Source organism: Sinocyclocheilus grahami, unplaced genomic scaffold (genome assembly GCF_001515645.1).
Source record: "Sinocyclocheilus grahami isolate Dianchi unplaced genomic scaffold, SAMN03320097.WGS_v1.1 scaffold47.1, whole genome shotgun sequence".
NCBI lineage: Eukaryota > Metazoa > Chordata > Actinopteri > Cypriniformes > Cyprinidae > Sinocyclocheilus > Sinocyclocheilus grahami.
Window position 1 is genome coordinate 5,121,488 of NW_015505226.1, and position 17,652 is coordinate 5,139,139.

The 17,652-nt window shown below is 37.3% G+C and overlaps 1 protein-coding gene across 12 annotated transcripts in view; it reads right to left on the minus strand.

Moving 5' to 3' along the window:
* Positions 1–17,652, minus strand: part of nrxn1a (neurexin 1a) — a 187,057-nt gene that overhangs the window by 91,984 nt on the left and 77,421 nt on the right. For all 12 annotated transcript variants that reach the window (XM_016268811.1, XM_016268808.1, XM_016268805.1 and 9 more), the window contains 2 exons: positions 10,296–10,740; positions 3,579–3,962 (listed from right to left, as the gene is read on the minus strand). In XM_016268811.1, the coding sequence (XP_016124297.1) occupies positions 3,579–3,962; positions 10,296–10,740 (829 nt within the window). The remainder of the gene's footprint in view (positions 1–3,578; positions 3,963–10,295; positions 10,741–17,652) is intronic.

Here is a 17,652-nt window from a genome sequence, read left to right on the forward strand (position 1 = left end):
ATTTTTCTGCTCGCAACACTACACCTCATGAAGTCTAAAAGCATGCAGCGGACGGGGCAATGAAACAAATACTGACTTGGGAATCCACATGAACGACCTTCCATCAAGCGTGCAATTAAGCAGGTGTGGCTGTGGGAAATAAAAGTGAAGTCTATTATGACTTGGCTGTTTGAACCTGCTTGTAGCACATCCTATCGCCTCTCTAAAAAAAATTAACGCTGTAGGGTAAAACTCTGTTTGCAGAACTATCAGGTACTGAGGAATGAGCAGAGGTTACACGCTAAGTTTAGTCACTATAAGAGCCCATTAGGACCCTTTGAGACATGACAGGAAATTAGGGCAGATGTTATTCTGGGGCGTTTGTTTTCCTTTCAATGCTTTGTTCAAGTAAGTCAAGCACTGAGAGCAGCTGGATGGTTATGGATTTATGCACTGAGTTTATTTCACCTCAGACAGCTGGGCAGGGCCAACTGTGAATGCAATGACATGCTCAGAGAACTTTTTAGTTTTTTTCTTTTGCTCACCCTAACTCACCCTGTCTACATCTGTCGGTGGTGTTCAATTTCAGTTTTTTTCTTTCTTTTGTCCTGTAAATTTAGCCTTTTGTCATGTCATATTCATTCATTTAGACTGAAATATACAGTACATAGAATTATCACATAATCATTTGAAATAAAATAATTTTATAATAAAATAAACATTTTAATAAAACAAGAATTTTAGTATTCCACACTTTAAACAAACAAACAAAAATCCTAAAAAAAACTATTTTCTTAATTTCATATTCATAAATTTTGTCCATTTTTTGAAATGATTGAAATATACAGTACATAAATGTCTAATCTACTGTAAATTACTCTAAATTAGATAAATATCTAATAATATATTAAAATATATTATTTATTTTAGTAGACCATACATTAAACAAATAATCTTACATTTCAGTAATGTGAAGTCAAATTTTAGTTAGATTTTAGACTGAAATATACAGTATATAAAATAATTATCATATAATCATTTGAAATTATGTAATATATTTATATAAATAAAACATTCAATGTAAATAATTTAGTAGATCAAACATTAACAAAATTGTGTACATTTTGAAAAAAAGTACAAAATGTATTTAAATGTATCAAATCACAGAAGAGATTTATCATCAAAAAACAAAAAACAACAACAACAAAAAAGCCATTATGACGGGCAAGGTATTCGTTATTTTTCAGTTACTGATTTCTTCATGCATTAAAAACTGTTATTAATTTTCCACTTTAGAAACTTTTCAGAATATTTCTGAAGTGTAACGTGTTATGGCAACAACAACTTGCACATTCGGACTAACACTCAAGTTTGTCTGTCAATTTGCTTCATTATCTGTGCAAATACATACACATCGCTGTTCAGCTCTTTCAGTTTCAGCTCTTTCATCATACTATAATTAGATCTTTTCAACCAGTTCTTACTGAATTTATCTTCTTCTAAAATCATTTACTGCATTAATATCTTAGTTATCTTTCCCTCATCATATTTTAAGCATGTTTTAATTAAAATGGTTTAATTATTGTCATCTATCGCATCTTTGTCATCTCATCTTCATTAGCATTGAAAAAATATATATTAAAAAAAACTTCGTTAAACATTTCCATTAGTAATGTTGCTGACAAGATTAGCACTGTCGCCTGCCTCTTTTTGTCTCTCTGTCTCTTTCTCTGTGCGTCTATCTCATTTAATTTCTCCATTCTACCGTTGCACATAAAGCAGCTTTCTGTGACTGGATTCTTATAAATGTGCATCTGGAAGAAGCCGGCAACACCCTAAACTGCACCAGACTGCACCATTCTCTTTCTGATGGCTGTTTGCGGTGAACTTTGCTCGGGTGATGATAAAGCAAGCCATCTCCGATGGGTTAATTGACGAATCATTTCCATAATTCCTGCACAGAGCTTCAACAATGCGTATATAATTGATTGTATGTATTTTCTCACAGTAGCGGCTTTGCTGCAGGGTGATATCAGTGTCCAGACAACAGCAACAAGCTTAAGAGAGATGCACTTCCATTAAAGAATTAGCCACTATAGCTTAAAGCACTTCACGGAGGACAGCCAGAATGAATATAAGGAAACGCCTATAAGGGGTACAAATGCATAGCTGGATTAGAGCTCTCGCTGACTGCCTTTGTAGGAGGGAGGGAGTGAATGCTGGCCGCTTTGTTCATCTGGAAAAACAACAGAATTAAAATTCTGCTAGGGAGGGAGACAGAAGGCAAAAACATAATCCATGCTTGAGTGGCTCTCTCTGAAGATGACATGGACTGAAGAGAAACACAATTACCACGGTAACAGTAACGTCAGCTCAGCTGCACTTTCTTCCTCACTGTCAAGGATGAGCTGACAAAGAGAGATATTTTTCTATGCTAAGGCCGAGGTGACAAAGCGGTGAATGTCACCCTCCCCCCTATGCATCATAATGAACAAAATATCTCTGAATGAGTGCCACGTCTTTACACCTCATGAGAGAAAAAATGAGTGTATAGATCTTTCATAGATTACTTCAGTCCTCAGTGAAAGAGAAAGAATGCACTAAGCAACAAAATCACAGCTAAGGAGAACATACATGATGTTTATCCCTAAAAAGTATTTGGCTATTTAAGCCACACTTCAAAACATATGAATACCTCATATTTAAAAAATAAAAAATAAAAAATCAAACCAAGTGGCCTTTATGTTATAGAAATATGGTGCACTTCTCAAACAAAGCATTTAAGGTGAATAGGATAAACATTTTAACTAACAGATATCACCATTCTTCCCCAGTTAATTAATCACAGTACATTAAGGCATTTGTTTTGTATGACACATTTTCTGAAATGTTATGTTTAACTATGCAAATGAACTATGCACTAATTTGCATACATTTCCAGAACAGAATTCTGAACACTGGATAAATATATGTTCTTTTTCTCTCTCTCATTTTGTCGACATATTAAAGGTTTTTACAGAGGTGATTTTGGATATCCTTTTTCAGAATAAAAAAACCTTAGGAATAAAATGTTTAGTGTATATAAGTGCTTTTAAGAAATCAAATATGTATTTGAAATCAGATGCAAAATAGGCAATACCAGAATACAGATTTAAATATATAAAGTGCTATAAAATAAACACTTAAATGTGTACTTTGGAGTTTTTCTTTCCACTAGTCTGAAATAAGACAAGTTATAGAAGCAAAATAGCCCAAAATCTCAAAATTGTCAGGGCCGTGAAAACAATGGTTTTGCCTACAGTGTCTTGCCATTAAAAGTAAGTTTGTTAGATAAAAAAATAAATCACTCTCTTGCAAGTGGTTAAAATAAAAAAAAATGTTAAGTAGAAAAGTTCTTGCATCATTTGTTATGAGATCAGACTATTTAATCTATTTTTTAAATCAAATTTTATTCTAATACAATGAAATTCATATATTTTAAGTGTGGCTTAGGTGACCAAATATGATTAAATACAGCCATGGCCATCATAGAAATGACTGTCAAGTGACACAATGTAAGATCAAAATCTAGACTCTACATGCAAAATATAGGTACTCACCTCTCTCACAGGAGCGTCCCAGATAGCCCGTCCCTGAGCAGTCACATACATATCGGTTCCAGCCCTCTCTGCAGGTGCCGCTGTTCAGGCAGGGGTTGCTTAGACACTGTTTGGGAGGTTCCTTAGAGCAGGATGGCTTCACCCCGACAGCTCTCTGGGCCTCCGCTATACGCCGGATGTCCTTGCTCTGGCCGTCCATGAACAGATCTCGCACACAGCCCACATATCCGTAGTTTAGGAGCGCAGTCCAGACCTCCGTAGGGAAGATCAGACCGGCACGGTCCTCTGGCAGGCCGCCCAAGTAGAGTATGTCGTCCAAGTCCAGGATCTCACTCTCACCGGGAGCGTTGTAGGGAGTACGGATCGAGTTGATGGAAATGGTGCCTATCACAAAACCACAAGGAGCAAATTTAATATCGTTAACTTGATGTTTAGATGCTATTTCAGCAACGTCTAAAAAGTTTGATTCAGTTTTAATGAGAAATTATATATGCAAATTACAGACTATGCAAATGAGGCTCTTTAAGGGTATTGAAATTATCCTTCATTCTTTCCTCTAAATAAAACCCCCTTTGCTTTCAAAGCACACAATGCAGACCAAAATCTCTCAGTTTCAGTCTCCTCAAAGTGAATCTGAAATGATGTAGCTACTGTATATTCATGTTTAAGCTTGGAAGTGTGAAAGATGATTTCTGAGCAACACTTTGTCACCATTTGTCAGAACAGCGCCTATAGCACTGATTTGTCAGTTTTGCATTTGTAGGTATGTGTCGAGTATAAAATCACTCTGCGGATGATCAAATCAGCTTGATATAGATGTCAATAGCAAAAATATGAGTTATGAACAAGAACGGAGCTTGAAAAAACTAGGAAGCCCGGGACAAAATTTGGGCCTTCGGCACATTGAGAATTCTTTAGCATACTTTCTGGTTAAGGTATGCACTTATTTAATGTATTCAAATTGTTGGAATAGACAGACTTATTTAAATAATATTCAAAATTATTGTTTACTATTTCTTATTCATTATACCATTTTTATTTCATTACAAACATCGTTTTGTTGAGGGAATCTGTATAATAAAGTCCTCTGTACAGTCCTATATTGTGTGTATACTATTACTGGATGCATATAGTAATCATTTAAATGTTACATATTGAAATGGGAAATGGAGTCACTTTGCAGTCATAAAAACATCACAGAGGGATTAACATTCATATATGTGCACATGCTTTCATATTATAATCTGTTTTGGGCTGTCTTGAACTGAGAGTGCAAACTAGGGCTGCACGATCAATCGAAATGGAATCGAGATCGCGATTCGACAGAAGCTGCGACTGTCATGTGTATCTTTCAGTGAAGCACGGTTCTGTGATCAGCAGTAAATCTCCATGCAAAGGCCAGAGGGCGCTCTCGCGCTGAAACTCCAAATACGCCTCGCAGAAGAAACCCAGAAAATGCCTATAGCGGTAGCTGGATAAACAGAAGATTCAACTGCTTTCATTGATTCAACGTGACTAATAAACACACGACTACGGCAATATATGGTTTATCTGAGTTCTTATTATTATAATTTTCATTAAAATAAAGTATATTTATAATTCAATGCCTTTATCACTGCTTAAATACTATGAAATATGTTGCGTGTCTTATTCTGTGTAAGAAGCCACATTATCTCACAGAAGAATTTATTTCAAACACTCTACTGACGTTATGAAGTGAGTTTGGAGTAAAAATATGTTATTAAATGTGATATTTTCAAATGCTTTCAGATGGAGCAGCATTAACTTCACAGAGCAGTAGTTCACTGAGAAGCTATGCAAACAGCTGTCATTATCGCGATCGATTTCAGAATCGCGCAATTAAATCGTGTCAGTGACTTGTCAGTGAACTATGGCTACAGAACCGGCTTTACTAACAAAATACGCATGACAATCGCATTCGATTAATCGTGCAGCCCTAGTGCAATCCCTTACACAAGGACAAAGATTCGAAAACAGTCTCCATAGCAACAGTAGACAATATGTTGCAGATTCACTAGATAGTCATCGTTTTCAAAAGGGCACATGACAGAATAAACGCTGAGCACTATTCATATCTAATTTATTGGTTGTGACTGATTCAGTTGTCACAAATTATTTATGTACCCTTTCAAAGCATGCTTCAGTCCGCCCTCTTCTTTTATGGTTTACGTCTAAAATACCGCTTTTACAACAGTGGTTAATATAAAGAGCAAAAACACAGTGCTCTCAGGTGAGGCGAGTCTTTCATTCAGTCTAATAATGTTAAAACACTTTCACGAGTTCCATAATCACCCTCATTGTTTTCCTGGCGACTCCAACAAACAGGCATTTAAACGCAGCTGGCAATTCAGAATTTTCCTTCTCATTTTCCACCACTGTGCACTGCCATTATTCACGCCTTGAAGGCAGTTACAAAAGAAAAGCCATTACTGGCAAGATAGGAGAGAATGGGCAGGGATTAACGCAAAGCGCAGGCTACTGCTGAATCCTGTTTATTAGTGTCCAACAGTCAGTCCAAACTCAATAAAAGGCGGCTTAGAATTAAAGATGCCACCTTTTCAGTGCCAAAACCTTATTTCTTTAGTGACAAAAATGCAGCTTCTGTTATAAAGGCAAATTAGTGTGACTGTAACCGAGGGGTCAGCTGGAGGTGGTACTGTAAGGCATGCGACATGTTAAAGGGACAGCTCATTTAACGAAGCACTAAAGCAAACACACATCTCATGGAGGTGCATGTTAGGGAAAAATACTTTTTACCAATGTTTTGGCAACAAGCAGTTTCCCGTAATAATCATAGATGTGTTGGGTATGGGTATGTGGCTGGTGTATGGGATCTTTTTTCATGTGGTGGTGGTCTTTTAGGATTTATTTATGCTTCATTGTTTGTTAAGTTTGTATAGGTAGGAAATGTAATACGATCAGTTTGTGACCTTAATTGTTTTAACATATCACGACAGGCTTGTTATTAACTAATTATTGAACACTGATTGCGATGTTACCATTTTTCACCTGTGAGTAATTACTGACTTTACTTATCCATTATCAACTTTACTTACTTTATTTTATTTAATACTTTACTTTTATTACAAAACTCTATTTTGAGGAAACTGTATACCTTGACAAATGTTTGTTGCTGAAATATCAGTAAAAATAAGCTTAGTGTGCAGTTACAGTATATATTTTTCTTTACAAAGGACAGTGTTTTATGGGGACATTCCATTGGCTTTTATATGCATTATACTGGTCAAACTGTTTCCCCTTCTCCTAACCCTACCCCTTACAGAAAACTTTCATTTTAGATCATTCTGTATGATTTATAAGCTTGTTTCCTAATGGGGACCAAAAAAATTGCTCCACAAGGTCAAATTTGACTGGTATTACTATCACTGGTATGACTTTTTTTTTATCTTTTGGTGACCTGTGACTTTAAGTCAGTCTGCAAATGCTAACTTGGACTATAAATGCCTCTAAAATCTAAACAAACATTGGCCAAAAATGTATGGATTTTCATTATAATTCCTCTGTGAATAGATCACAGAAAAAAAGGCAGCACCGTTAGTGAGTATGTGCATTTATATGTGTACCAAGCTCCAGTAAAGGATCTATTTGTTCTCAGATCTATGATTTATTTTTATCATTAATGGCTATTGTGGGATTTGAATGAATGGCTGCAGTATCGTTCTGCTATGCTTTTCAGTCTGTGATGTAGAGCTCTGGGCCTGAGCTCAGATCTGCGTCACATACCTCGAGAGCGAGAAAAATTCACTTTGAGATTAAATGTGATTCCATAGACTGATTACGGCCTCCTGTATCTGACTCATTTTTCACAGGCAAACCCAAAGAAATGGCAGAAACACTAAACGGCCAGACAAGGTGGCACAGTAAATTATAATTATGCTCCGTGTAACTCGTTCCCTGCCAAGCGCTTCTAATATGAATACACTGAAATAGTGCTTTCCGTTCTATTCCACTTGATACATCACTGCAGAGATGCCACTTTTAAAATGCTAACAGTGTTAGTAAATAAGAATTTCATTTTCCTCTAAGCCTGTAATAAGTCTGTGTGGATTTGATGAGGCATAGTGGCACTTTCTCCTCCTCTTGCACTCACACCCACCCACCCGCACGCACACACACACACACACACACACACACACACACACACACACACACACATTCTCTTGTCCTGTGTTGCGCACTTGGCGACTGTACCCCTAAACAGCAGCCAAACATCTCCCCCGGGTCATCAGTAATGAGCATTCTCCATCATCTCGACTTCCATTCACTCTGCTCAGTGATTACATTGAATGGCCTAATGCTGGGCTGGTTTTACTTTATGTACACTCGCACAAATATACACACACAAGTGGAGTAGAGTGGATTTCTGAAAAAGGAGGCAAAGTCCCATTTGTTTTTTTCATCCCAATGTAAATTCATGTTCCAGTTCATTTGATGTTTACATGGTGTTGGCTTGAAACGTGTATGGAATGCAATTTATCTTACACTATCAACAAACAATCAATGCTATAATATTTTTTTTGTATGCATTATATAAACATATTTCTTAGGGATGTGCTTGAAGTCAAGTATCTTATTCTGAAGGGCTCAAAAATAGCTCAAAAAATGCAATGCAATGGTGAGTAAAATTACACTAAGACTATATTTTACAATTTTCCCCCTTTTTCCATTTTTTAAAAGAATAATTCTTCATTTAAATCATTTATTATACAATGAATATTTGCTATATGGAAACCACACTACCATTCAAATATTCATGTGACACTGAAGACTGGAATAATGTCATACGCAACAATTCTTTCATAATTTTACTGCATTTAAATGAGTTTTGATCAAATAAGTCTTCATAAGAGATTTATTTAAAATAAATACTTGTTACTGTATAAATTATTAAGTTTTAAATTGTATAATTTAAAAATGGGTTAAAAATGGGCTCTTCATTTAGTTTTGACACACATCTGGTTTCAGCCCCACCCACATCTAATTCTATATGAATACAGATGCAGAACAGATTATTTGTCAAAGCAACAGATACAAATAGAGTTAATGACTTTTTTAAAACCAAATCACATTAAAATCTCATCAACTTTAAACAATATTTAATATTGCTGAAAAAGTAAGAACTGCAGTAGTATAGTATTAAGACTCATGTGGCTTGTTACTGGTAACTGATGATTGGCTATAATTATTAATAGTCACCTTTTTGGACCATTAGTCAACAAATCCTCTGTAAACACTGCGGGTCTCATGTCAGTCGCAGGCACGGAAGTGCAGCTTTCATTTAACTGAGCTGAGTGGTCACTAAATTCTCACTTCCAGTTTGTTTCAATTCAGAAGTGACCGAAAGTGGTGATGTCTGACTGGGTGTGCTTACTTTGTACTTAGCCTGTCCATTTCCACCAGTTTGACCCATTCATTCAGGCCAATTAGTGGCCTGGCTGACTGTTGGACAGAGTCACTTTAGAAAAATAAGTGGTGTATACACCACGCAATCTCATATTTCTATATTCTGTCATCCTACTTTTTTGTGGAGGCACAAAAACGCCCCTGACGCACATCTATCCGTGTACATATGCACATTCTCATTAATAGATGCATATACAGACGCACAACCATACATGTTTGCATACACGCATGCAAAAACACCAGCATGCCCACACACGCACAAACCCTGCACCAGGACAGCTGCCCATATATGATCAAACGGCTTGCGTAGGCAGCCAATTCACGCAGGCGGGAGAGTGACACAGCTCATTCTGCGGGCCTGAAATGCAAGGTCCCATCTGTCCCAATGGTGTTTCAGATTCCCATGAAATGCTACTAAGAGAAAAAGTTTATTCCCTCTTTCAAAATGTGCCTGAACTCACAATGACAGCCACTGGATTGTGCAGCGGATAAAGCCTGGAGAATTAGATCAAACCGAGCCCTGTGGATAAAAACGATGATTTGATGAAAAATACAATTTAAAACCGTGGGGAAAAAAAAGACCTGCGCTCCTAACAAAACTGTATCCAATCCCAATTGAATACTGTATTGGCATGAAACAAAAATACCACTCTTATTTTAGAAATCTGATTTCATAATTGCTCCAAAAGCCATTTAATTTTCTCCTTATAACTTTCACATTTTAATCTCACAGTATATGTCAGAACTAATGCAGGTGACTGGCATTTCTATATCCGGAAAGAGAAGACTAGAGATTCGCAATAACCACAGATCAATAGAGCCTTTTCCCACTTTTTCACAGAAACAAGAAAATGAACGGGTACCAAAAGCCGTTCCTTTGACTCCAGCCAAACGCCATTGACATGCGAGGAAAAGGGGAATAGCGGGAGAGTTAGGGATGAATGTCTTTACTTGGCAGAGCTGTGCACTCGCGCTCTCCTTTGGGAAACCAAATCTGGTTTCCATGGCAACTCTGCCAGAGAAGACAGAGTAAGAAAGGAGGAGGAAGACAGGAAGGACTGCGGGTCCTGTTCATATTCAAATGCCTGCCTCACAGTGTGCTCCGGAAGGCACGGTTACGATTGTGTTCACGCGAGCGTGAGAGAACACTGCTGTCTCGGCTATGTCAATATTTCGTAGACCTTGAATATCAGCCAACATCTAACCATACATTGAATACATTAGCAGTACAAAAGAACAGCTGTACAATTAAGTCACAGAGCCAAATTCTACCTGATCTTCCATCTCTCTGGAAGTCCACATGGTACCATTCCCCATCGTTGACTTTTTTGTTGACAGCACGGGTTTTGGTGGTGCCCGAGCCCATGTCGAGTAGAAGGTACAGGTGGCCGTCCAGCATCTCAATGGCGAAGAAATCCACCTTTAAGGTTTTGGGGCTCTTGGGGTCTTTCTGCTGCTGCGGTTTGGGTTTTCCGTGGCTGAAGAGAAGAAGCCCGTTGGGCTCAGTGGTGCGGAAGTCGAAGGAGATGGAACCGGCTTTTTTGGCGGACCACTTGTCAAGGGTAATGAATGACTCTGGCGTCTCGAAGGTGACAGGATCTAGGGTAGCCACGTTCTCACATTTGAAGGCCACCACACCGCTCACCTTCATTTTGGGGTCGCCTAGCTTGGCCAGTCGAGACAGCTCGAGCCTTACATCATTGTTCTTGTACACAACCTTTATGCGAAAAGAGAAGAAAAACAGACTTCCAGTGAGTTAACAGCAAAAATTCTAATTCTATATCACATTGTTTACTGTATGCTACTGTGTATTGCAATTAGAAACAGGAGTGTCGGAAAAGGGGTAGAAATCACATTAACAGCATCAACTATTATCACAATTTTCTACTAAATTTGTACAAGAGGCCCAGAAAACCTATACCGTTGCTCCTGACTGGAGCTGTGAATTATATATAACAAATTATATATAATTTGTTGGTATGATTTTAATTATTTCACATTTACATGTAATATTTGCATTTGTAATAAAATAAAATAAAATAATACTAAACAAATAAAATAAAAAATCCCCATTCTATCTAACACGTACTCGTCAATGTACTGATGAACTCCACTTGTTCATTGCTGTTAAATCCTTCAAAAATTCTATATTTTGACTAAATGTGAAATCCTTTCTTTGACTGCTGCATTAATCACAAGCAGGTTCAATGACACTAAAGTGACACTAAAAGCTTAGTTTGAGAGGTTACTGATAATGATTGGTTATTTATGCAACAAACTTAATGTCTTTGCCTATATCAGGTGCATTTTTAACAAATAACCAGCAGTCTCCTCTGGCATCTGTGTCGTGATTAAAACTCAAATTATAATAATTCCAGATTTTAAATAAATTAACTGTCATTTCAGTTGTTACGCTCTTTTTGAATAATTTTTTATGGAGGATAAACCTGTGTCATTTTTGTGAAGTCTTTGTCAAAGAAACTTTGACATTCACACTTTTGGTGTCTCGAGATGAAAAGTACATATCCTTATTATATTTGTCTTGTACTATAGTGGGTATGTAATCATTCGAGCTTCCTGGTGTCGTTTTACTATTCAATCCGAATGGAATCAAATAACAGAGCATTTTCTGCCCTCTCAGAATGTGGGGCACAGCTCTTTCCCTCTCTCCTCCACAAGGCCAAAACCCTGTGATATAAGCCCAAGCACCAGACTGTGAAGTGTTCATGACAACCCTCTTTTAATTCAGTTTCGATTTCATTTGAGCCCCAGCCAGGAAGAAGATAATGGAATGCGGATGCAATAAAAGCTTATTGATGATGCTTCAGAAATGCCAATCACAGGCAGGCACAAGAGACTTTCCAGCCATTAACGGGCCACAGGAGTGAATCCCCCCCCCCTGCTTTTTCCTACTTCATAAACTCACACGGGGGAAAAACACAAGCGATCTGTGATAAAACACTGCACAACATGGCCGCCGGAGAAGAGTGCATTACAGATGGGAGGTTAGGGGCAGGGACAGCAGGTGGAGGACGACACATCTGTCTGTGCCACCTGATCTGAACGATCAGGAGCCTGGAAAGTACTGACCAAATGCCCCTGAGAGGAGGGGCGCATTAAAACAAATGCACTAATGATGAATGGGCTTCTTGTGCACCCTGCTCTAAACGCCTGAATAAATCAACCTCAGCGTAAATAACTACTCGCGTATGGTAACGAACACACACCTAAAGGTCCTCGATGTACCTCACACATGCTCATAATGCTTGAAAATATTAAACATGACCTTTGCAAAGCAAAATAATGACAAAATAAAATGTTAAAAGGTCCCTTGTACCTCCTACACACAGTCGTCCTTTAAATGCCAGTAAAGCTTGTGAATGAACCAAGAAGAGGATCCATTCAGAATCCTTCTAGTATTAATTCTTGTTTGTTAACACAGGTCAGTGACCTCAGGCCTGCTGCTAATCTGCAGAAATGATAGCGCATAAGCACAGAGAAGAGACACCAAATGCCTACATGCGGCAGCAAACCACAGCTTACACTAGTCCGCACTTTCATGTTTTGACATTGACTGATTGCTTGTGGATTGGTTTTGAAATGATGGCTGGAGGCTTAGAAGGGAAACAAATGGTGAGTCTGTACTGTTCCAATGCTTCCAAAATTTGACAAAATGACACATTTTGTCATGTTTGTGCCTCTTGTAAGAATTTGTGAGCATTTAAAGTGTTACATTTGCATTAAGAAAGGCACTAGTATTACTGTCTATTTGATGCATTAGATGGCGCTGTCTAAAACCAGGATGTACATCTAAACTACTGGTCCTCAAAAACTAGTTTCAGGTCTGTTCCAAGAGAGCAACAGACAGCCAAGAAAACCAACACTTAATATAAAAAAAAGAAATAAATAATACTACATTTTTTAAAAATGCAAATAATAAAAATATGATGTACTACTGTTTTTACAAAAAGTAGGGACACATCGCTATTGAAATTATGGCTGATACTGATAAGAATATAATTATCTTCATTCAACGTACAATAACCATAAATCACTCTATTATAATTCTATTGTATTTTATCCAATCAAATGAAAATAAAAAACTAAACTAAAACTAAAATGAATCATTTTAAATGTTAAATGTAAATTTAGGCACCACATAAAAATATTCATTTTGAGTTAAATTTTTAAGGGTTTAATGAAATCAAAGGTACTCTTAATGTAAAAAAACTCATTTTTTTTTTTTTAAATATTGAATCAATTAATAAAATATTTAAATTTTTTATTTTATTTATTAACATTTTCTATTTTACATTTTCCTATTCAATCTACAGGAAAATATACCTATGGTACCATATATCCATGGAAACCCTGAACAAAACTATGTAAAACTATGCAATTTTTATTATCTCTTATGTTTTCTTTTGATTCTGTGTTGGGTCACATGGTGACCAATGAAAAAATCTACTCCCGGGGAAAAGCCAGTTGAGAACCACTGACCTAGACTAAGATTGGACATGATAAATAGTCTAACAAGGTAAATGCCAGCGAGCATCTCTCACTAATTGTGTGTCTACAGGTTAATGAATAAATCACCAAGAGCTATAGCACCTTAAGTTCAACCAAGAGCAGTGCTTCATTGTCTCCCTGTTTCATAAATCAATCACAATCAGCTCAATTTAACTGCTTTTCACAGGCATACCGATGTTAGCTAAAGATGAATTTTTCTATATATAAAACAAAAATGGCTGGCATTTAATTTCTGTTTATAACATCAAAAGCATTTCCGACTTCCTGGCAGTCAGAACAGCTCTTTACTTCACCAGCTGGCGTATCAGAGGACATTCCATTCCACAGAGACTAGTCTAACATGGAGGATAGAAGCTGATGGATGAGACGACATGTTCTCTACAGTTTTCCTCTGAGGAGTATTACTATCTAAGATAGCTCATGTCAAGAGCATGTGAGGTAGTGGACCGATGATTTGTCATACAGACCCATCAAATATTGCTGGAAACTGAGTGATTTGAATGTATTTCATTAAGCAGGCTTTTAATTTTCACATGAACTTAAATGTATAATTTACTTATTTATCCTATTTGTCGCACTCTTATTTATTTGTTAGCTCTTGTCACTGTTGATGATCTGTGACCCATTTTCAAATTAACAGTCTTCAGATGTGAGGAAACCTCATCAGCAATGTTAATTAGAGAATGCATTTCAACTCTGCCGTTGTGTTTCGGCTCCTGAGTCTGTGGCGAGTGATAAATAATTCCCTCAGTTGTTGGTGTATGTGACATGTTATGAGTTTATACAGGCCAGAGAGAGCAGCATAACCATAATGTGTACTGGGACACATCCTATAGAAAGACGCTCCTGAGACAGCAGAACAGTACTAACATCAGTATAACATATAAAAAGTAACTAAGACAAATGATAAAACCATGCATACATGTGTACTGTATGCTGCAGTGGCATTTAAGTAAGGTGAGATTTGTTGTATGAGTGCAGAGGTGGACTTAACAATTAGGCAAAGGTAGGCGACCGCCTTGGGCCCCCAAAAGCAAAGGGCCCCCTAAAATGCTTTTTATATGTGAGATGCGCTTTCAGTGTGGACCACGACAACCGTCTGTGCGTCCGCGTTGAACGTGCTTCTTAGCAAAAGTAGGGCGATGTAGAAAATGGGGACGGAATCCCGGAATCTATTCGTAAAAACGGAATTTACAGTGTAACGCGGAATGTGACGGAATGAACGGCGCAGACGCGTGTTTCGTTTTCTATTTACGCACGCGCAACACTCGCGGTTGTCGTCTGTAGTAGCTAAATAGTATTTTTGCCATTTAATATTCACATACACTAGTCCATATCGCAGTTTGATTGAAGTGTATTGAATTGCATTTGATTTATTCATTCAATATTTGACGAATTCCCTGGCATTGCTCGTTACACAGTAAACTTCTGTTGTGTAGCATTTTGAATGTACAAAAATTAAAGGGTTTGTTTAATTTTCATTGGAATAAAAGATAGATTCATGTTTTTGCCTTCATTTGATTACCAGAAAAATGAAAATACACAACACAATTTCTAAAAAAAAATAAGTAAATAAAATTAACATTTCATAGGGCCCTATTATTGTATACAAATTAATAAAATAAATTATGAATTCAATTAATTTGATATGTTTTTGATTAAACCATTAAAATGGAATACAGAAAAATGAAAATGGAAAGCACAGAATTTGGGCCCTAAGAATGTAATTTTTGTTAAACTTTTAAAAGGTCTAAATTGCTGTTAAATTAAACAAGGTTCATGATTTTAATTAATTAGACATGTTTTTTGTTAAAATGTAATATAATGATCCAGAAAAATTCAAACGAAAAAAAAAAAACTGAATCCAGAAAAATTTAAACTGTGTAGCATTTGGACCAATCAGGCACACAACTTTTTGTTATATTTAACAAATAATATCTAATGCCCCCTCACCTAACCAAAGGGCCAATTACGAGGGTCTATGGACCCTTCCCCCGAAATGCACCTAACACCTCAGAAAGGCAGAACAGGCCTCTGGCTCCATGGTAATCAATGCTGATATCACTGGTTTTATTGCCTAAAGGAATGCCGGCAGATAAACTCCCTCATTTTCCTCATAAGAAAGACACATAATGCCCAGAGAAATGGACTGTTCTCTAGTTAATTCATAGGAAAACCGTTATTTGAATGAACACACATATTCTTCAGGCCATTGGGTATATTATTGTCATTGTGTATTTTGTCTTTGATATTTGTAGACTATTTTAGTATGCTTGTGAGGGAAAGAAACCTCAAGGTTGTAAATGTGTGAAATTGTATAGGGCCCCATTCCTGTATTTTGCCTGGGGCCCCCAAATCACTAAATCCGCCCCTGTATGAGTGTGTATATCAGTGGCGTTCCGGCCACTTAAGCTGCGAATGCTCCGCATACCCAGGCCATTTGAGAGAATAAGTTCACGGGATAATTCATATAAACATGATTATAAGTTGATCCCTTGTCATTTGAAATGTAACTTAAAGCTTAAAGAGTTAGGAATAAGTACGTACAATGATTTATTTGCCAAATGGCAGTAATTTTCTTTAAATCTACCAGTTGCTTCCGGGCGAGCGGATTCTCCGCAGCTTTCTCATCTCCGCTCTGTTGCACATTGTTTTTGATGCAAAACCAACTCGACTAAATCAAAAGAAAGGAAAAAACACTGTAACGGTATATTTATGTTTTCTCAAGCAAAGCAAATTTTAAATGTCCACTGAAAACATATCTTCTTAAATTTTCTGGTCATAGACAACGTATGTTGAAGATATATGTTATTGTCAACGTTGTTGCCTAAGCAGTAAATTAAAAACGTAGTCTATATAAAATTTTAATAATAACAAACATCATATTGTTCCCTTTGTTTTGCGTATGCTCATGTCGCTTACAGTTAAAGTCCTTCTCTGATTTTATTATTGTTTGTAAGGTTGCAACGTTACTTTGCAATATTTTAAATATTTATTTGGTATTTTGCATGGTCTGTTATTAGTGTCACCCTGGTGGGAATTTTAACTCCTATTCACTGGGAATAAAAAAAATCATTTAGCAGATGCAGAGATATAGAGCGGGGGAATCTCCCCATCTCCCCACCCTCTGATTACACATCATAATGTAACTACGTGTAAACGTTATTTGGCAGTTTTTACTTGGAAAACCTGCTATATTTTTCTTGCATTGGAATAATGGATAAACTTGAAATGATAGAAGAAGGATTGGAGATGAATTTCATTTACAAATAAGGTAGGAAATGTACATACTTTTAAATCGACAACTGCCACGGTGTTGCTTAGCTATTTGTCATCTGTGATCCCTTTTGAGTGCCCTAAAAGCCAGGGGGGGAGGGGGTCTCACTCAGCACTCAGCATACCCGGTTAAAAAAGTCACCGCTCGCCACTGGTGTATATATATATATATATATAATAGGGGTGTAACGGTACACGTATTCGTATTGAACCGTTTGGTACGAGGCTTTCGGTTCGGTATGCATTACAAACCAAACAATTCTTTGTAGTAATCCTATTACATTTGGGGATAAAAGAGCTTAAAGTGTGTGAAATATAATGTACTCCAGCCCAGGTTGTGACAGTGAGGTAGTTCGCTAGAGATTTCCCTCTTTTCCTCGCTTTTAAATAGATTGTAAATGCTTGTGCGCATTTTACTTTCACTTTCGAACTAGCATTTCGGTGTCAATTGAATGAACTGACAACAACAAAACAGTACGACAAACGTCTCGGGTTACTCGTGTAACATCTCGGTTACGTATGGTAACCCTCGTTCCCTGAAGGAGGGAACGGAGACGTCACGTCGGATGACCGATGAAATTGGGATCTCGCTTAGAGGGACCAATCTACTTTGAGTGTAAACTAAACGAGCCAATGCACATTGGCATGCGATTATTGCATCCAGCTGCTGCTGATCACAGCGTGAGTATAAGTAGGCAGCAGATGCAGCGCATATTCAGGTTTTCGCTGAGGAGCCGAGCCAGTGACCGGGCCGCTCAGCGGTGGTACAGGATCTGTGGCGACGGGACGTGACGTCTCCGTTCCCTCCTTCAGGGAACAAGGG